At 36.7% G+C, this 20,618-nt stretch overlaps 7 protein-coding genes across 7 annotated transcripts; 2 read left to right on the top strand and 5 right to left on the bottom strand.

Annotated features, from left to right (window-relative positions):
• Window positions 1-2,530: 2,530 nt before the first annotated feature.
• On the bottom strand, window positions 2,531-4,260 carry BATDEDRAFT_84849 (uncharacterized protein; the record flags this gene model as incomplete). Its single annotated transcript, XM_006675990.1, has 7 exons — window positions 2,531-2,691; window positions 2,771-2,910; window positions 3,003-3,117; window positions 3,186-3,223; window positions 3,308-3,581; window positions 3,692-3,991; window positions 4,090-4,260. 7 exons carry the CDS (start codon window positions 4,258-4,260, stop codon window positions 2,623-2,625), a joined length of 1,107 nt encoding a protein of 368 aa, XP_006676053.1. The 3' UTR covers window positions 2,531-2,622.
• A 1,188-nt stretch (window positions 4,261-5,448) lies between these two features.
• On the bottom strand, window positions 5,449-8,525 carry BATDEDRAFT_34108 (uncharacterized protein; the record flags this gene model as incomplete). The annotated part of the gene is made up of 8 exons (XM_006675689.1): window positions 7,918-8,525; window positions 7,228-7,837; window positions 7,046-7,139; window positions 6,587-6,975; window positions 6,381-6,504; window positions 6,086-6,299; window positions 5,847-5,986; window positions 5,449-5,766 (listed from the first exon to the last, which is right to left on the bottom strand). The coding sequence occupies exons 1-8, from the start codon at window positions 8,498-8,500 to the stop codon at window positions 5,449-5,451; spliced, it is 2,472 nt and encodes an 823-aa protein (XP_006675752.1). The 5' UTR covers window positions 8,501-8,525.
• Window positions 8,526-9,351: 826 nt separating this feature from the next.
• BATDEDRAFT_85425 (uncharacterized protein) lies at window positions 9,352-10,282 on the top strand (the record flags this gene model as incomplete). The annotated part of the gene is made up of 2 exons (XM_006676275.1): window positions 9,352-10,047; window positions 10,127-10,282. 2 exons carry the CDS (start codon window positions 9,352-9,354, stop codon window positions 10,280-10,282), a joined length of 852 nt encoding a protein of 283 aa, XP_006676338.1.
• A 21-nt stretch (window positions 10,283-10,303) lies between these two features.
• BATDEDRAFT_21874 (uncharacterized protein) lies at window positions 10,304-11,294 on the bottom strand (the record flags this gene model as incomplete). Its single annotated transcript, XM_006675344.1, has 2 exons — window positions 10,304-10,831; window positions 10,869-11,294. The coding sequence occupies 2 exons, from the start codon at window positions 11,292-11,294 to the stop codon at window positions 10,304-10,306; spliced, it is 954 nt and encodes a 317-aa protein (XP_006675407.1).
• A 295-nt stretch (window positions 11,295-11,589) lies between these two features.
• BATDEDRAFT_21873 (uncharacterized protein) lies at window positions 11,590-11,973 on the bottom strand (the record flags this gene model as incomplete). Its single annotated transcript, XM_006675343.1, has 1 exon — window positions 11,590-11,973. One exon carries the CDS (start codon window positions 11,971-11,973, stop codon window positions 11,590-11,592), a length of 384 nt encoding a protein of 127 aa, XP_006675406.1.
• Window positions 11,974-12,406: 433 nt separating this feature from the next.
• On the bottom strand, window positions 12,407-13,463 carry BATDEDRAFT_21872 (uncharacterized protein; the record flags this gene model as incomplete). Its single annotated transcript, XM_006675342.1, has 3 exons — window positions 12,407-12,644; window positions 12,676-13,039; window positions 13,304-13,463. The coding sequence occupies 3 exons, from the start codon at window positions 13,461-13,463 to the stop codon at window positions 12,407-12,409; spliced, it is 762 nt and encodes a 253-aa protein (XP_006675405.1).
• Window positions 13,464-18,308: 4,845 nt separating this feature from the next.
• BATDEDRAFT_21871 (uncharacterized protein) lies at window positions 18,309-19,938 on the top strand (the record flags this gene model as incomplete). Its single annotated transcript, XM_006675341.1, has 3 exons — window positions 18,309-19,222; window positions 19,377-19,656; window positions 19,687-19,938. The coding sequence occupies 3 exons, from the start codon at window positions 18,309-18,311 to the stop codon at window positions 19,936-19,938; spliced, it is 1,446 nt and encodes a 481-aa protein (XP_006675404.1).
• Between the last annotated feature and the right edge of the window lie 680 nt (window positions 19,939-20,618).

The following is a 20,618-nucleotide window of genomic DNA, read 5'->3' as shown; positions in this document are numbered from 1 at the left end:
GTAAAGTCGCAAAAGCAAAAAAGTCTGGTTATATTGGCACGTGATTCTCCTTGACTCTGGTCTAGAGCTATCTGAGACAGACTGCAGGCTCACTATGGTGCCAAATCAAAAAATATTGAAACATGCTTTTTTACTTTCTACGATTGAAAACTCTAGAAAGGTTAGTAGTGTTACAATGTATGGGTTTAAATAAAAATCATTCAGCCGCATAGGTTTTGTAGCTGCATCAATTTATAGTTTAGAAATAAAAGATTGCACAAAGTCTCAGATTTTATACTATGGCAGGATAAACAGATTTAATCATTTTTGAAAACACAACCATAGTTCATGTTTATTTCAATCGCGAAAGTCGAACTTGGCTAATAGGAAATGTGTATCCATCACCAATCCTAAAAATCATGATATTGTTAAATCCAGTTACAGACGTATTCACGTAAAATGAAACACCAAGTAGTGATGTCAATGTATAATAAACTGCCAGTCTCATGGAATAATTGACATTAGCTCCCACTAAATTCATAGGTCAACACTGCGTCCTCTGAACCTATCAAAGTTGACTGAACATTGCTCATTTTTGTATAAAAATACCAAATGTTCACATCACAATTCCAGCACATTCCACATCCTTGACAATTGTTCAATCTCCAACTTCCCAAACCAAACATCGCAATATTAAGTGGTTGGCATGAAAACAGTTGTTGCATTCCTGGCATGTGCAGTTTTTGGTTTCTTAAACTAGTGCGCAAATATCTGCGGTATTTTAGAATACAACAAAATGGGATTTGTACCAAGTTGTATTGATGGAAATTGAATCCAATATTTGGATTGCAACGGATGAATCTGGTGATCGTACAATGTACGATTTACCAAAAGTGAAGACGAACGCGCTCCAGACCAGTTTGATTTGTACATCATATGGACGTTGTGCTTGGAAAAGGAACTGAGAATGTCAACCAAAATCAATTTCTAGTAGGAAATGCAACAGATATTTAACCATTGTCTATTCCAAAGCAAGATAGAGACTGTAGGATAAATACAAAAATGTTGCATTTTACATGAATACAGTTAAATAATCTAATGTGGCACGCAAATGAATACACTTACGATGATGGAAAGGGTAGTAACCATTTCCAGGGTTGATTGCCAAATACCTGTTTAAAATTCAAACTTGCCCCTAATGAGTAGATATTTACATTGTGTGGAATCTGAATGATTTCATCGCCAAGCCGGACGGCTCTATTGCTTTCCAGCATCTCTATTGTGGTGCGATTGCACGCAAGATAATATCCATGTACAACCATAAAAATGAGCAAGCATATTGCAAAAAGTCCTGCCGCAAACACCACCAGCAAGACATGTACATCCAAGAACAACTCCTATAAAACAAAGTATCAAAGACGCAATGAGTTACATCCTCCTTGTAATGGACAATTAGATGCCAGTACGACGGCATGCATACCATTCTGGACTGGACAGCAAACGGAGGCCAGATCATGGACATGGATGCTAAAAATATAAACAGGCAATAGAGGAAACCATGCAGTATAAACAAGCAAAAGTATTTATAGTTGAAGAACCCAATGCAGTTATTCACCCAAGGACAGTGATGATCCATTTTGAGGATACATCTGTAAATTCAACATGAGCAGACCAAGAACCCAAACACAAGAATGTCAGCAGATCAATTACTCGAGTGTAAAAGCTGGTAGATAGCAAGGCTCACCTCTCACAGGCAGAACAGTGATGGCAGCGGTCTGGTTTTAAAAGATTGCATTTTGAGCAGAATCGCCGTTGGCCATTCTTCTTGACCTCAATTGCAGTATATTCTGTGGTGGAAATCTGCCCAAGCTCAAGATCTTCTGCAGCAGATCCAGGGCAATTCGATGAATCTAAACTAGCTAAATAGGGATCATCATTACTATGTTGATGGGAGTTGAGTGAACTTTGGCTACAAGTCGCTTACTATAGATGGGCATCAACGGAGGCATGACACTGTCCAAGCCATGGGGTTGTGTCCAAGTTCGAGTCTATAGCAAATATGAGTCAAACTAGACACTTGAAAAATAGACATCACTCAGTAGACTATTACCTTGGAAGGTGAGCCAGGGCAAGTGACTACTGATAGATAAAACGACGACATAAACAGCGCTAGCTGAATATGGTAGAAAAGTAGCAATACTAAGATGCACCATTTCTGGCTGGTAAGATGTTTCTGTATTATATTGATAGTCAACTCACTAGTCCAGACAATTATACCTGCTATTGAAGCCGTAAGGCTAGTGACTAACAATTGACCAAAACAGCACTGCATTAGAAAAGGATCAACTACAGCTGCAACAAGAATGCAATCCTTCAATGGTAGCTTACAGCTTAGACGCACTACAAATGCATACCAAGACCAGGCTAGTTGTAAACGATGGGTTAACCAAAATGTACATTTATAAAAGTGCTCAGACTGTAATATATCAGCCCAGCAGTGGTAAGAAACAGCCAACTCCACAGATTGTACCAATAAGAAAAAGCAGAAAAAGAACAGGCATAAGACCAATGGCTTTAATAATGTTTCTTCGTAGAGTCGGCATACTGGCCACCTTCCAATGGTGTTATCTTGTCCAAAAGTTGCTATTCGAGAGAGCAGGTCGATTGCTCTAACGATGACAAAAAGGATGATGCCACTTCGTTACTCGCAAACTTATTTTTAAATAGGAAAACTTGAGAAATTAGCTTGACAATCCACTCGACAATACACGATGAATATGGCAAGATATACCTTGAAAAGAAACTTTGTAAGAGACGGAGGTTTCTCACAAGCAACAGCCTCTACATACTTGTCGTCTCGAAGGTGGAACGGCATACTGGGCAAGATCCGGACATTCAGAATAACGCGATATACCCCATCTGCTCTCATCACTATTCAATTATAAACAATAGATTGTAAAAAAGTTTGCATAAGTATCAATAGCAAGATCGAGAAGCATCATCGTACATTCCAGTAGACTAACCGAGCCTTCTTTGTACAGTCGTGTCTCCAGTTACTACACCCTCATTGATTTTGATTTGGCCAGTGCCTCGCTCACGCCAGTTTTCACCATCCCATGCATACAACTTGCACCGAGTCTAAAATTACAACTCAATTGGTTTAGATCTGCATTTGAAAAAAACACTGATGTGAAGCAATAACCTACAGAATGAATAGTAGTCTCGTCCTCTTCACCAGTAACAACTACTCGGCAATAAGCGTAAACAGGATTGATCAGTAAATTCATCGCCAAATTCACATGAAATATTATGCACCTAAATAGTGTACCTGTCATCGGTTCCGAAAACGCAGTGATAGGACGATCTGATGATATTTCTTGATCGGTACTGTCGCTATTTAAACCACTTTTATCCTTGCATGCAAAGCTATCAGTACTCAACTTTGATGATTGCTCTAATGCTGGAGTGCTAGCCAGAATAGACGCAAATGAAACTGACTGAGAAGACGCAGATCCAAAAGTTAAACCATCCGATTTATGAGTTGCAAACGATCCAAAGGAGGACTGTCCAGTAGTGGAAGAAATAGCAGGCAATGTTGACATCTACATCAAGTACAAAATAAAACGGCATTCATGTGGTAAATGAGCAATCATATTTTTGATCAGAAACAAAACCCCAACATAAATTTATCAGCGACTGTCATACTACCTACATGAGAAATCTGACTAGCTTGTTTATCTGACTGGCCAGAAAAAAGTCCCAGTGAAGATTGCTGAATACCACGAGAAGTTGGAGGAGTTGAAATCAGTTTAGGACTTCCTATTGTTTGCTGTTCTAATTTTACTGCAGTTTCTGCCACTATTCCTGTGGGTGATGATGGGGCGGATGGCTTGATCATAGGTGATTTTGTGTTTTCAGAATCAAATGTTGGCTTGGTGTTATCATGCGAGACCTCGACTGCTTTAGATTTAGCCTCTGCTTGGCCAGTTTCGGCCTCCAGTGCAACTTTTTTCTACACATTAGACACCATAAGCATTGTAATGATTTGTTAATAATGAAAGCTCAGTCGAATTAATATTACAAAGATAAATCTCTATTGTATTAGCCAACCTGTATAGGACTTTCTTGGACACATCGTTTGCGCTTCTCTGTTAAGATGGATGATGCTAGTGGAGGTTCCTCTTCTTTTAGACCACCAATAGCAGCTTCTACTGTGAAATCAGGCATGCTAGAGTTTGCCTTTGCCAAAGTTGCATTAACAGGATCAATCGGCTTGGGCATGTCCGATTCATCTCCACTAGTATTGAAAGGAATGCTCTGCAACTAAATCACCTCCAAACAACTCTAGATATTAGTTTCAGCTCAATTGAATGATCTCGAGACTATTACTTTCAGCACTGTTGACTAAACATATCGACTAGTATATTCTTGGTCATTATATGCCTATGTTGGTAGAATAACTAGCGCATGTAGCAACATGGGTAAAAATGTGCTGGATCTAAGATGAACTCTAGTGATGGCTTCAATCATAAGCACCTAGCACTTGCTCTCAAACAACACCAGCCATAGTGGTAATAAAAAGAAGTATAAATGTTTAATCAATCAACACTGAAATACCTGCGGCTCTAACTTCTCTGCCATCATGTACAACCTGTAATGCAACTCTTGACAAACGGCAAGAAGATGCTCGCAAAATATACGGCTAAAGATGGAAATCAAAAAACAAGAAAAGAATGATTTTGAAAGACAAAAGTATATTCTATTGATCACACATGCACTTGTTTGGTACTGTCATTTCTAGTTATAATCCTAGATGAATTGACAGTACTTGCCAGCATATAATACGGTTTGGTTGTAGATTAACGAATATAGCACAACCATGTTGACGAGCTGCTTTGAATCACAAGTATGACTAATTTCTGTGGTGAAAATAACAGTTGTAGAAACCTGATGGATTCATATTTAATGCAGAAGGCTGGAAATGATCAATCTAAAGCAAAATCTGGTTGGTTTAGATGTAATGAGTTGCTGGCTGAACGGAAAATCTCGAATGGAATGCTCAAAATGTGCATTCAAGATCTCAACACTATCCTATCCAACATTAAACAATGCTTCAACTATATTATGACAAAAAACTGTTTTTTTGCAGTGCAATATCAATTGGTTGGACACCATCAATGCATGTAATCTGTAACACAGTTCTTCACTTTAGCAAAAACATTAACAACCCATTACAAGCCTATCCAGTTTTATTAGTAGTTAAAGCCCATAAGCTAGCAAACTGTGGCTTTATGCAGAAAATTCTAAATACTAGCTTTGATAAAACACGAATACTAGAAAATAAATGGAAAACGCCAATATTGGTAAATCCATATATATACAATGGATTTGTACCAAATAGTAGAGAAACCAATCAAGATCAATACCATCATACTGCAGTAGCCCTATGTTCATAATTAAACAGCAAAGTTACTCGCGAAATCGTCGACGCTTTCCACGTAGTATGCTGGGCGTTCCTCTGTTAAACTCTAGATATGCCATAGAATCTGCTCCTGATAACGACTTCATGGTTCCAGAACTTCTCATCATCCATTGAACTCCCTCAATTTCAGCCTCCTCCTCACTTTCATATGTCTGTAATGCATCGTCTAGCTCATCCTGATGAACATCACGCTCATAGTCTGCCTCTGTTGAAATGAGTACCGTATTAAGAAGCTCGAGCTGATCTTTCAAAGAGCTGTATGCAAGACCTGCAGAATCGTCCATACCTTCAATATGCGTGATAATCTGGAAAAAACGTTTGGAATCAATATCGCATTAGCAAGATATTCAGGCAATTCACATATGCTTGAATAGCAAACACATACTCGAAAACTATATCCCTGATCAATGAGAAACTGCTGTCGTTTTGTAGCATAGTACATTTCCTCTGTATCTTTTGATACAAGAGTGTAAAAATATGCATTGTAGCCTGTGTCCGTGCCTCGTTTTGCACGCAAGATTCTCCCTAGACCAAAATAAAGCATCAGCCCATCACAAGTGATCATGGCTCAGACTATAAACGACCCACTCATTAACACCTTATATTTGGTTACAATCAGCATACCCAGTCTCTGCGCCTCTTGACGTCTGCTTCCATAATGAGAACTTATTTGAATCAGACAAGAAGCCTCTGGCAGATCAATTGATGTATCTCCGACTTTACTCAAAAAAATAGTATTTAGTGCTGGGTTAAAGCGAAATTGCTGTAGTACACGAAACCTTTCACTCTGAGAAGTTCCACCGTAAATAAAAGGTCGGTGAAGTTTTGTGGCATAGTGCTACAGTAATGGTTGCATTCTAAACCTTTAGATACACAGAAATAGCAATACTATGAAATATTTAGTCTAAGCTACTCTTACCTTTAGGGCAAACACATTATCTGAAAATACAATAATCTTATCTCCCATGGCTTCATGGAAATTCACCAAATACTGACACGCCTGCACTTTGCGCGGATTCATTGTATATAGCAACTGTCGTTTTCTAATGGAAACCGTTTTAAAAGGCAGTTGCGCAGATATGGTATAGCTGGTACAAACAATCCGCTCAAATGCTTTACTCCTACCTTGACTTTTCCCGAAGAAATTCTCGAAAAAACTCGGGTGTCATATCGCACCAAACTTGTGCACACTGTACACGGGCAATATGTCCACCTCGCGCCAACTCCATCCAGTTTGCCTCGTAAAGCTTTGGCCCAATCAAATAGTTGAGATTATCAATTTTGTTATCTTCGCGGACCAACGTTGCAGTCAGCCCCAATTTTGAATGAGTGCCAATAATAGTAAATACTTTACGAAACATCTCTGCAGGAACCACATGAACTTCGTCAAGAATCAGCAAACCCCATTCGCGGGATTGTATAAATTCCATCAATTTCTGTGCATCGTATGCACGTTTTCCCGAATATGTGATCATGGTGTATGTACTAATCATTACCCCTGCCGGGCCAACAAACTGATAAGAGATTGATCAGAAGAGGTAGTTGATGTGAAAAGTTCAGACAACCGCAAAAACCTAAATGTACCTTTTCCTTTGAGCCCGATGTAAACTTGGCAACATGGCCTTCTTTAATAGTGGACCAATGGCAAAATTCTCGACGCCATTGTTCAGCGCTCACGCTGGTTGATCAATATCAGACAAATATTGAGAATCAGCAGCTGTTTAAACCCGCCCAAACTCGGTATTTTACAAACAAAACGATAATACCTAGATGTGCATAAAACAAGGCAGTTTTTTTTAACAGTACATGCCGCAGCTACTCCAACAAGTGTCTTTCCGGAGCCACATGGCAATACAACTACACCGCTACGAACACGCCCATTGCCAAATACCTTACTTAGTCCATTAGCCTGATAAGGGCGGAGTTTTGCAAAAGGCTTGAGAGTCATTTCTAGATTTGGGTTTCTAGAATCAGCACAAAAATCATACTCTTCCAATACAGGGAGAAGTAAATCGACACAACGGCGTTTCACTGATTCAGTAGCTTGCATGTGGATTTCAAATGACTTTGTCATCTGTAAAGTGGCCTCTCCTGCCGAGCTCTCACCCAAAAGCTGTTCAAATCGCTCAGCTATAGAACCGGCTACATTAGTTTTTAATGGAACAACTGCAGATGTATTATAGATCTGTGAAACGCCGGATGCTGGTATATGTGTTGGCTTGGAAGCATCTTCATTGAACAAATCAAATAGATCCAAGCCTGGCTCTAAAGTAGTAGAGGCTGGCATTGATTCCTCTTCCAAAAATGTATCAATAGAACGGTTGTCTGACGCTGCTTCATCTTCATGCAGTGCAGCATCTATATGTATAGATGTGTCTGTTGAAATAAATTAGTATCAAGAGATTATTAAAACAACTGCACGGCGGAGTATCCAAGCAGATAACTGAACTCTTTACCTTTGGACTCCATCACCAAGGAGTTACTAATAATTGGATCGTTCAGAAGCTTGGCTAGCACAGTATCATCTGTTGTTTCAAGCCAGAAACGGCCATTTCGAAGAATAACCTTGACCTTGCCGTATGAGCACGAGTGTTTATGAATAAACTCCTTTACTTCCTCCGGAAGATGTGACTTGCTAAGTAGCTCAAGAACATCTATGATGCTTTTTGGTCTTAGTCCGACAGAAATGGCTGCATATAAAGAGTATTCGGTCAATCGGTACTCATGAATATGCTCAGGTCTAGAAACAGGTTCTGCGATCGCTGTAAGAAAGTCCTGCGCTTGGAAAGTAAGGACTGAAAAGGCCTCGAGAATAATACGGCCAGTGTTGCAAACCCATAATGGACGCAAGAGATGGTCTGGTTTCAACCCAAGTGCGGCATAATTCTTGCTGGTACTATGCCCTTGTAGCACATCTGCTGAGAAATGCCACCCCGATTTTGATTCACTACTGGATGAACTATCACTGTCATCTTGAGTCCATACTTGCTTGGTGGAATTTGTCTGAGATGGCTTCGCCCGACGCTTCAAAGTGGCCATCCTGTAATAGAGATCTATAATGTCGAGTTGTATTTGACGCTACACAAAGAATTTTCATGCGTAAATCCTAGAAATGAGAGTCATACATTTGTAAGATTCAATAAGAATCAGCCAAGTCATTGCTATGACTCCATGAGTATATATAGAGAACAGAACGATATCAGCTTTTTAGGCGAGACTCTTTGATTAAACTATGCTATCCTTTTTATACTTGGCATGTGGGTAATCACATCCTTTACCAGTCTGCTTTATCCTGTCATTTCTTTGTCGTCATCATCTTGTCCTTTTGATTCCAACTTGCAATCTTTTCCGGCATGCTTTTAGAATCTAGTCAGAATTTAATTGCCCGAAATTATTGGATGATTTATGTGCTGGATTCAAAGATAAGTCGGTTTTTTGACCAGTATTTACTGCTCAATTTGCTTGCAAGTTGTCAAATATAACAATTTATCGGAGATAGGCAATCAAGGTCAAAAACAATGGTATAGAGCACTGGATACATTATAAGTTTGAATTATCAGGAACTTTCACTGCCATACTCATACCAACGCTTTATGTAAAACATCTTTGATGAATGTATATGGAACTATCAAGAGTGGGACCCATAGTTGTTTGATGAATTGTAAAAGTTGATATTTCCTGTACCAAAATATAGCCCGAGATAATCGAGACTTTTGTGCCAAACTCTTTTCAATATTTTAACCAGGATATAAGTTTATTTTAATGCTGTAGTGGCCAGAATTCTTTACAGATGGCATCCATTTTCAGTTTGATGAACTTTCCCAAACAAATATCAAAATGTCAGGCCAAAATACACATAATTCTACAATGCTCTCTCGCTTGATACCCCAATGGTGTCTGTAGAAGCAACGATCAATTCAGACTGTGCAGGGCTCAAAACACTGCTTGCCGAATACTTTTCTGAAGTAAATATGCTTGCTAAAATCCGAGATACAGACTCTGGAATCACAGCAGTAACAATACAGGGACATTCGGAAACAGTGTCCCCTTCTATGGAATACCTTAAGGATCTTTTACTCATCGGTTATGATGCTGCCATTGTATGGGGCAAAAAGAGTATTGTTGAAAAAGAAAATAGACTTTCTTCAGTCACCATTGAAGACACTCCAGAAAAACTGAAACGAGACCCATCATCTGAAGAATTTTTAGAGAAGCATTTTGAAGAGATCTCCTTTGGTGGTTCTGCTGCAACTGAAAACTTGAAAAAAGTCGCCAGAGAAACATTCGCTAGTATGATAAATACTACAGGTTTTGGTGTTGCAGAGGGATGGATTCCAGCTGTCAAAGAAAAGCACATTTCAATCAAATACAAAGGAAGAGCATTTGACCTGGAAGTTTCCTCTATGCAATCTCTTTCTGAAGTCATATCAACAGCTGATTCATTTTTTTCTCAGCCTGTGCCTTTCAAAATGTTGTACCGATTTGCAGATAATGACTTTATAGTTGTTACCGATGTCAAAAACTTGCGTGATGGATTCTTGTACTATGCCCTAACCGTCAACGAAGAGCTTCCCAAGAAACAAGCTGTAGATCACAACCTGAATATAGAGCATTTCTTTGACAAGATGAAGACAACGAAAAAGACCCGAATCTGATATCATCAAGCTCAGAGAAACCTTTACCGAACAAGGAATTCTTTTTGAAGATTTGATGGAGACTGGTGACTTGGCCATAACTGATGCTGAATTAGAAAAGTATGGAATTGCTCAAGGAGGGCTAAGAACAGCCATTCTTGCAGTCATCAAAAGTATTATTCAATGAATACTTTTCAAAATGATTATTTTATGATTTAGCTTTCTGTTGATCAGAAACAGAGTCAATAGCAGCACAACCTCCTGCAACCATTGGTGCGTGAAGTGCACCGACTCCAGCAACGACAGTTCCAAAGGTTGACATTGCGACAGGTACAAGTGCACTTTCAATTAGTCCAAGATACCATTTCAGCAGTTTAGTAGCAAACATCATTGTCTCACCAAACATACTTTCAACTAATCTGTTACTTTTGTAATCTGGTTTCACTTGTGCCTGTGTGTCAAAGCTTAAATCATTGCATGTAATCTCAACATTCTTGAAAATAGGAGGCATTCCAGCAAAGCATTCCTTTAAATGCTCAGGAACAGCAATATCACATTCTATCATTCCAAAGAACGTGTTATCCAAGACATCTTTCAGATTATCGGGATAAACTTGAACTACTTGGTGCTCACCACACGGCATATCTTGACTTATCGCCCACAGATATAAAGCATTGGTATCATATCCAAGTATTCCCTGACAAGGCTTTCCTTTTCTAATTCTAGTCGTCTTTTTCTTGATAATGATGAAATACGATACTTGGTCCACCAACCAGATTATCTCTGTATTTGTGGTACAATTCTTCATTCCCTTTGAATAACTGAAACTCGCAGTCTTTGCTTTTTGTGTGCCAGAGATATTTCAGAGTGAGTCTAGGAACAAAGATGCCGTTTTTGTGGATATCAAGATTCAACGACTGAAAGAAATTACCCAGCTTCTTTGTCGCTTCTACGCCTGGCTTCGCATCCAAATTGTTGTAGTCGTTCAGCAAATCATACATGTTGGTGTGAGTGAATACCATTTCATTATAATCGTTTGATAAAACTGATTCTCCCTTTAGATTGTTGTAAAACCACTTTTTGGATGGAATATGTGAATTTCTAAGAACTTGAATGATATCAGAATATTGTGTCAACTTTGGATGTTCATCAATGTATTTCGATAAATTCCGAGTTACTTTATGTGGAAATATTCCCATTTGTGATTGTGTCAAACGTTTTCAAGAACTTGTCAAATAAAGTATTTGGTGGTTGAAAAGCAAGAATGTCGTTAAAAGCAAACGATCCATTTGATATCATTCGGTATTTGTTACATTTAATAATGTCATTCACTTGACCGTTTTCAGGTGAATGAAACTCACAACCCCAAATTGATCTTGTGGTATATCCCATTTGTTTGAGAGCTGTTTCCTTGTTTGCTATCTTTTCATACAATATGTTCATCGTATCTCCAATTAAAGGATTGATATCTTGTAATTTGTGACACTTTCTACATCAGTGGAAAAAGCATCCCAAAAAGTCATAGATTGTGTTTGATTCTTCATCGTAGCCATCAACATTGTATCGTTCAATCTTTTCGCTTTGTTCAATATTACGACCTAGTTCTCCTTCAATTGAATTAATCCAAGGCTTTTCGCATTTGGATACATTTCCATGTTTTTTAGAGTGTTTCAAGACTTGTGGAGGGTATTTCTTGATGATGTTAATGTCATATGATGAGCTATTGAAGCCATAAATAGCCAGAACACCAAGCCATTCAAGTAATTGTAATCTTAATCGTTTCTGAACCTTTGCATCGTCCAAATTGGCCATTATTCCAAAGAACCGAGAATACTTTGAATACAACAATTGCAGATATTTGTGTCGTATTTGATCCATTTGTCATCACTATATCCAAAACTTCTTTAGTTGTACCTTCAACTGGGATGAATTGAGCCTTGTTTTCTTCACTTCCAATGAAACTTGTGCTCAAAAGTTTGTGTGTTTCAATGAATGAGCTTCAAGTTGGTCGTAGATTTGACTGATTTCAACCAAGTTTCAAAATCAAAGTAGATGAAATATGGATAAAATCTCATTTCTTTCGGTATATTAATTCCATTCAATTCAAGATGCTCAAATACATTCAACTTTGGTTGATAATTTCCATTTTCAAATATTATCTTTGGTTTTGCACAAACAATTGAGTGTCGTTTTATCTTTTTGAATTCACTAAAGGATGAATGGCATCTGAACATTGAAACACTGGTTAACTGAGACAAGTTAATAATGGAGGAGAAATGATGGAATTTATGGCTTATATCAGAGTATATATTCAAATTAATAACCTCCTGTATTCTTTACCTGAATGTCGTTCCATAACCGCTTTCTTTCCATTGAATCGGTATATGTTGACATTTACAAAGAAATGGCTTTCAATCTCTTTCAATTCTTGAATATCAAGTTTGGGATAACACTTCTTTACGTTGGTTTTGTAATAATCCTTGTAAAGATCTTTTGCTTTCTTTGATAATCTGTCTAATCTGATTTCTGGATACTTATAACGAGCAAAACTACCAAAAACAAAGGTTATTTGTGACATACTGGAATGAAACAATACTTTTGCTATTCTTGATGAAATCAGGTAGAATTACAGATGCGCCTATTGATACCTCTGGAATGGGTGTTGTTAAAAGTACATACTCGTAGATATTTTCAATACTCCATTTGGAGTTTGAACACTTCAATTTTTCCAGTATATCATCACCATCCAATTGGTTTAGTACCGTATCAATAGTGGAATTAACTAGTGGTGAATCATTGATATTAAAGCAGGTATTATCAGAGGGATAAAACTGAACTCTATCATCAGTTTCAATGTTCCTCAGCACATATCCGAATTGAATATTGAACCAATATCTTAATGCTTGCTTTTTGTGATTCTCTTTGATGGTAAACTTCAATTCATCTAAATTTGTAAACAAGTGTTTTGACCAATGAATTGGTTTTGATTTTGGTCAGAACGAATATTTCTTGATATGATATTGTGAAAACAACCGTTGTTCTTGTCCAGCTCTCTTTCTGTTTGTTTTGTAACTGTAAAAGTTGGTGATAGGCTTTAGCATCGTCCATTCCACTGAAGATCCCTTGAATGTGCTTTCTGAATCTTAGTTTAACCTTTCTAACCCGTCCGACATCCAGATTTGTAATTGAACTAATCAATTGTTTATACTAGTTTTCTCTTTCGTCTTGTATTTAATAGCAAATCGATATCTCTCGATACCATTTACTTCAAAAAGAACCTTGTACAGACCAACTGTGCTGTCATTTCCTTTAGTCAACACAACATTTCCATTCAAATAAATTTGGGTTTCTTCCAATATGTTTGACATTTCTGATGAACTTGTTTATCATTTGAAAAGAAATTAAATATTCAATTTTATCTTGGATTAAACTTATCAACTATCTATGATAGTGGCTGTGATTGAATATTGCATCTTTTATTTTCTAGACTAGATTTAAACAATATGTTGAATTTACCTTGCTCAAATCCGAGATCAAAGTACATCAACAATTTACTAACGGACACCATTTATCTCGACCCAAGAAATAATCATATCTATCAAGTTGTTGAAAGTAGCGTATAATTACGTTGGAAATGAAGAAGCGGTTGTGTTAGATGATGTTCCAGATTCCATGTTTAGACTAGAAAACCCAATCGAGGTTAATCCATCAAAACTATTAAAAGGCAGAATATTCTCTTTGAAAGAAAAATGCCAGTCTATTATGCGGCATCAACATAAATCACTATAAAAGGATTAAAGAAATGATAAGCGATAGTTGCTATGAAACAAACGATACCATTTATTCACTACATTATGGGTTAGTTGTTTTTTTCAAAAAGCATTATCCAACTTGTGACAATGCGAAGGTTAATCTAGAAATGATGGGTTATCGAATCTTTGCAAACATAAAGATGCTGCCAAGAGTCATCGAGAAACAGCAATCATTACAGGAAAAGTTGTACAGAATTGTTATGAGCGATGATGATTCTAATTCAGATGATGTGAAAGAAATTATCATGTAAACTATTCATCTTCAATGTCACTGTTGTATCCAGTAGTTGTTGGAAGAATCGATCCATTCCATCCTGCTCTCTTTCTTTGGAATTAGTTCTTGGATAAAACAGCAAGTCAATAACTTCAATGGGAATGGTTGGTTTCAACATATTTGATTCATTTTGTTTTATTGAAATAGTTGTATATCTGCTAAAGACTTTGATCAGGAAGCTAATACGTTATGTCAGTTTGTGTGATATCGTTGGTCAAGTGTGTTGTATCGACCTCGTAATTGCTTTCATTTGTTGTTTAATGGTTTTTTCAAGGAGCTTATTGTGGAACGATCGTGTGGTTCTAAACTGCGCACAATAACCTTTTCGTTGACATTTCTTGGAGCATGTCAAACAGACAAAATGAGTTGCGTTGAAGCATTGGATTAATCGTGTGGTTACTGTAGAAAAGCATATTGGACATTGCGTGTTTTCATCATCAAGTCAAAGTGTGACGTTAATCTCATTCTTACTGTTTAATACAAGTAATGAAGAAATAATTGAAATTAAGTTGATAATTCAATGAAAACTATTGGTATTCTTTGTTACCGTACTCGTGATAGCTCTATATACACTCATCAAAAATGTATTATATAAAGCGTCGGTGTGAGTCTGGCATTGAAAACTCCTGATAGTTCAAACTAATAAGCTACTCACTATAATACCCCATTGTTTTTGACCTTGATTGCTCATCTCCGATAACTTGCTATTTTTGACAACTTCGTACAATATTTAGTGCTAGTCATTGGTCAAGAAAACTGGTATCATCCGGTACCCAATATATACTACTAACCCGCATTATAGTTCATGCATAATTAGTTTCTAATTAATAATTGATTCAAAAACAAATTGTTATTTTCTTGCAAAACATTAAAGATTCTCGTTCAGAATGAATGGTCAATCCAATTGAAATGATCAAAACCCAAAAGATACATTGCTTTATACAAGGTTCATTGCATTTACAACCGTGAAGAATTATCAATCGAGTTAATTCTGAATAAAAACAACAAAAAGAAACGAATGCAGACTTTGATAGCACAGGTAGCAAGACTAGATTAAAAAGAATAAAACCCCAAGTTTAGATTTAGAAAATATATCAAGGGATTGTTTTTTGGTCTTGAAGAAACAGTCAAATACAATCAGTGCGTTCAATTGCAAATAGATGCGACAAAGCCACAGAAACAATCGAAACAAAAGTATAAAAGCATCCCTTTAAATCAAAACCAAAAACTTTTGAATACTTACAGCATAGATTTGTTTATTCAAGATCTACACGACAATGCAAGGACAAATCATCAAATCCAAAAACTGCGTTATTGACTTGATTTACAATTAGGATTTCATTCAAAACATTGAAACAAGAGTATTTATGATCCTTTATCCATCAGACAATACATTTATCCTTAACAAACTTGGACAAACTCTATTGATAAACAGCTCTGTTGGAATGTTATTCAGGAATTAAAAGTGGTTTAATAAAACAGCTTGAAAGACCAAATTCAAAATGGACTGTTGGAAGAATTTACAAACGTGCTTTCAACTACCGCATTACCAGGAATGACAATTGGAAGCAACATTAAACTTCCCGATTTTGTCATTAATAGTAAAGGCATTGTATAAGAATGAACACAATACTTGTTTTTGGAACTGTTTGACATGCCTTCTAAATTCATCATGTAGAATAGACCAAATACATGGGAAAACAACAGGGTATTTACAAGTTGTTGCAAATCATTTAATTCAGATTATAACAGTGTTGATATAAAACAACTAAATGATATTGAGGCTCATCTCCAAGTAAACATCAACATTTATTATTTAGAGGTGATGAAGCTTTGATGGAAAAACATTTGTTTCAAAATTATCAACATACCTTGAATTTAAATATTTTTATTAAAGTTGAAACTGCAAGGCATCATTTCTCATTCATTAAAAGCATAGCCAGTATAGCAAAAGTACTTGAATCTATAAATTGCAATGGTTTTTGACAGAATACAAGAAACTTGAGAAACATTCAGCAATAAAATGCACGCTAAAACAACATTTGAAAATGGCAATACAATCCAAAACCAAGCATATTTGAAGAATCGGATACTTCTGTAGTCAAATTACCAAACGAGTCAAGATTCTATTCCTATTTTATATTCCACGACTTTGAAACCTGATTGGATACAAGAACACCACAGGAAAGCTACAATACACTGAAGCACACGAGTTCTTGGGCATCGGCTTGATTGAAAGTAAGAAAAGGAGCCTGTCTTTATGTTTGTTGGAACGAATATAAGAGTCATTAACAATCATACTTTAAAAAATGAAGGAAATTAAAAATGCATCAACTCTACAGCCCATGTTTACTTGAATCGATGATCTGAGTGATGATTGCAACATAAAACTTGCATGCTTTCAATTAATGGATTCAATTCTTTGTCATATGATACTAATGTTATGAACATATATTTGCCTCACATTCCCATTCAAAATAGTAAGAAAACTAAAAGTATATTCAAAAAGAAAAAGGCAATGGGTTTAAACGATTGAGAATCAGTTAAATTGTAGTGTAGATCGCAACAGGAAAATTAAAAGATTTAATGCTGATGGGTGCGACAAAACCCCAATACAATATACGCATTTAATGGATGTCAAATGTTGTGAGCAGATCAAGTCAGTTTTAGGCAGGATATCGTATGAGTTATCAAAGAACAATAAGAAAACAAAAAATTGTTATGAGAATGTGTTACAATATGATATCTGTTTGTAAATGTCAGTTTAACCATCACAATATATATAAACCAATCATACTATCAAGTGCAATATCAAGTACAATGGTTTCAAACGACAAGTTTATTTTAAAATATCATTGTTTGCCCATCACTTGCAACACTCTTGAACAAGTATTTGAAACCATTTGATGCAGAATGTTCAAAATACATGTTTGCTCATACAACAACCCAAAACATACACACGCATCTGGAAAAAGTATCCTACAATTAAACCATCAAAAATATGGTTTGATTAAACTACTAAACATTCACCAATCCCTGCAAATACATGGGTTTACAATGATTTATCAAAAACTAATATAAGAAACACTGATCATGCTACAATGCAATTGTAAAAACCCGTCCGAGTTGTTGAAACATTACAATAGTTTGGATGTAAAGCCTGCGACTGAAGCAACAAAAAAGTTGACCAGCTTGTTCAAAACGATCCATTTTGATATTCATAAAGCTGGCATTAGCATTATTGACGTGAGTAGTATATATTGGGCACCGAATGATACCAATTTTCTTAACCAACAATTACTGCTTAATTTGCTCTGAAATTGTCAAAACTAACAATTGATCGGAGATAAGCACTAAGGCCAGAAACCTAAGGGTGATCGCATTCAAGTTGGAATTATTAGGAGCTATCTGTGCGAGACTCATACTAATGCTTTAAATGGATCCTGCCGTTATACCAAGATCTGGTAGTAAAGTTAAATAGTAACCACGATCAGATAATGCCAGTTATTGTTTAACGTTTATTGGATGATTCTTAAAAAAGTTTATTATTACCTTTTCAGGAATGGTAAGATGGTTCTACAAAAAGACTACAAACAACTCCAGAGAAAACAGATGCAAATTGTGAATTCCATTGTTGCTTGCCAGATAAACTGCCAAATAGTGTATAGAAAGCATCCTAAGCCAGTCATATCAATAATGATGAATATGACATCAGCAATAAATGGATGATGATATTCTTCCACTTCATTAGTCAGTCCCAAAAAGATAGCGACAGAATAACCAAGTCCTAAACCAAATGAAAAGCAAAAACACAAAATGCATTGGTCTAGGTAAGGCACTGAAGGAGTCACTATGATTGTGTTGGTGATTGAAACTTGAGCTTCTTCTAATACATCCTTCAAATCAGAGGCTCTTAATATTTCAATAATCGAGTTTCCTATTTTCAAATCTAAATTGCAAATAGGAGTCTGCAAAGCAGGCATAACTGCTTCTTTTATCGCACATTTCAGAGCTGAAATAGTCTTGCCTTCAAATTGGTCAATAGTGAGCAGTGTATCAAAGTGTTGGTGTTTTGAAGTATATTTTTGTCATTTTTCAGTTTATTTGAGGAAAAAAAAGCTTTAAAAATGACAAAACTTTGGGTCAAATTCAAGCCAAACAACGCTACAAGGGTATCTACTGAAGACTGCGAGATTGTGGACGACCTTCTTAAAGCCTGCAAGAAGGAGCTCTCCAGCAAGCTTTGCGACTACGACGTTGACCAACTCTCCCTTTCCACTACTGATGGTGGTACTCCTTTACAACCAGACGACCCTATTCCTGCTCAGAATACAGCAAAGACTCCTTTATTCATCACTGTTGCAGTTGTAGAACAGGCTCAAAAGGAAATGGTATCAATGTCCTATGGAAAAGCTACAATGCCATTTATTAGCGAAGCGACTGGAGTTGAAGACGAAAATCAAGTTTGGGAAAATATTCCAGTTGACACCACAGTTGAAGCTTCTCCAGAGTTTGTTGAATTGTTCAAGAAGAATTGCTCCGTCTTTGAATTTGGCGCCGAAGCAAGCAGAAGAACTTTGATTGATCTTTTTCTTCGGGAAGTAGTTGCCCAATTTCCAGATTTTATTATCATTTGCGAGTATCATATGACTTTGGTGAATAAAGTCAAGAAAAGACGCTTAAATGGGAACTGTGACTACACCATCTGCCACCGTGGCCTTAGAAAGCTTCCTCATTTGGTCGCAATTGGAGCTAAAGTGACAAACAATGAGACTCTGTTGCAATGCATTGGGGAATGTGCTTCCATTCATTATCGCAGAAAGAAAGCTGAAATGAGGAATCTTCAAGTCTATGGCATTCATTCAACTGGCTCGATCTGGAAGTTTGTTTTCATTGATGAAAATGGATCATTGTTTGTTTCAAAAGAGTATCAATTGAATCCTGAAAATTATGTCAAGGAAGGATTTGACCTAATCTACCGTCTTGTCTACTATGTGGTGAAGCAATCTCATATCAACAGCCCTCGTACGACACCTGCTGGGTCTTCAGTCTCTATCAATCAATAAATGCTTTTCCTTGTATTTGCAGCTTTATCCAACCTTATAATTGTTCACTTATTTTACAAGATTGAACATTGAGGCAAATCTTTAGTTTACAATTGTAATTTCCATTGTTTACTATAAATGTCTGAACAGCTTTACAACCTGGATTAGAAGAGTTGCTGCTCTAAATGATTCAGATTTGGAAGAAGAGCTCAAATTGGTCAACAAGAATTCACTCAATGCATTCGCAAGAGCAATTGGTCGTATCCGTCGTCCCGAACTAGATTCTCATACATACAGAAATGGAACGTATGAAGCACATCCCCATGCAGATACAATCAATTTATTGGTTTCTATTGGAGAGTCTACACTATCTGCCATCAATTCGGAAACACCAGTCAGTTCTCATATAGATGACAATACTAGAATCAAGGTATGAACCAGACGAATTACTATTTACAAGTCTGAATTACCTGACAAAAATCGCACTCATGGTCCATTACCAAAATATTTGCAAACTAGACAATTCATTGGACAAGACCTGGTTGCCTTGAAAGGATGCTTTCCAAATCAAAAAGAATTCAATGACTACACTCTAAAAGCATTTAAATGGAACTATACGATGTGTCGTTTATACATTGGAAGTAGTAAGGGTAGAGCACCGAATGATACCGCTTTTCATTTACTGCGACATTTTACGCTTTCTTCATATTAATTGAAAGTTTGGTAAATTTCGTCATTCACATTATCCAATAAAAAATCAGTTAGATGTACAAAAATGAAGATATTATCTTTTGATTTACCAAAGAACTTGAATGTATCATTTGTCATAAATGAATTATCCCGCAATAATATCAGAACAGAAAGAAAGCTGTCATAAAACGTATTATTAAGAACATGCTTTTTACTATGCAAGATGAAAAAGTAATTACATAAGGGAACAACTAGTTTTTGATCCAACAATGCCCAGCTCAATTTTGTTGATTTCATCATTAATTTCAGCATCAACAATATCTTCCCAAGAAATTGCCTTTTTTGTTTTCTTGATGACTTTCTTGATGAAGTTTTTTTGCTTGATGTGCATAACGGAGCCGCCGACTGTAGTCAGGGGAAAAGCCAAAAGAGTAGTGGCGATAACATTCTGGATAGATGGTGAAGAGAATGCTTTGTGGTCGACGTCACAAACAATTTGCACAAAAATGTCCGCAAATGTCTGACAGTTTCTGTACAGTCTTCGGTAATCGCCAAAATGCAAAATCAGTGATTCTCCAACAGCGGCGATAGCTTCCAGCGGAAGAGATGTTGAGCCAATTTCTTCTTTAGCAATCACCTTCCCTTCATCGATCCATTCTTGTTCAAAATCCTCTCTCTTGAACTTGATTCCCACCGGCTGTC

The sequence above is a fragment of the Batrachochytrium dendrobatidis genome (genome assembly GCF_000203795.2).
Source record: "Batrachochytrium dendrobatidis JAM81 unplaced genomic scaffold BATDEscaffold_1, whole genome shotgun sequence".
NCBI classification, from domain to species: Eukaryota; Fungi; Chytridiomycota; class Chytridiomycetes; order Rhizophydiales; genus Batrachochytrium; species Batrachochytrium dendrobatidis.
The sequence above is the reverse complement of the archived record's forward strand: the minus strand, read 5'-3'. Positions and strand labels throughout refer to the sequence as shown.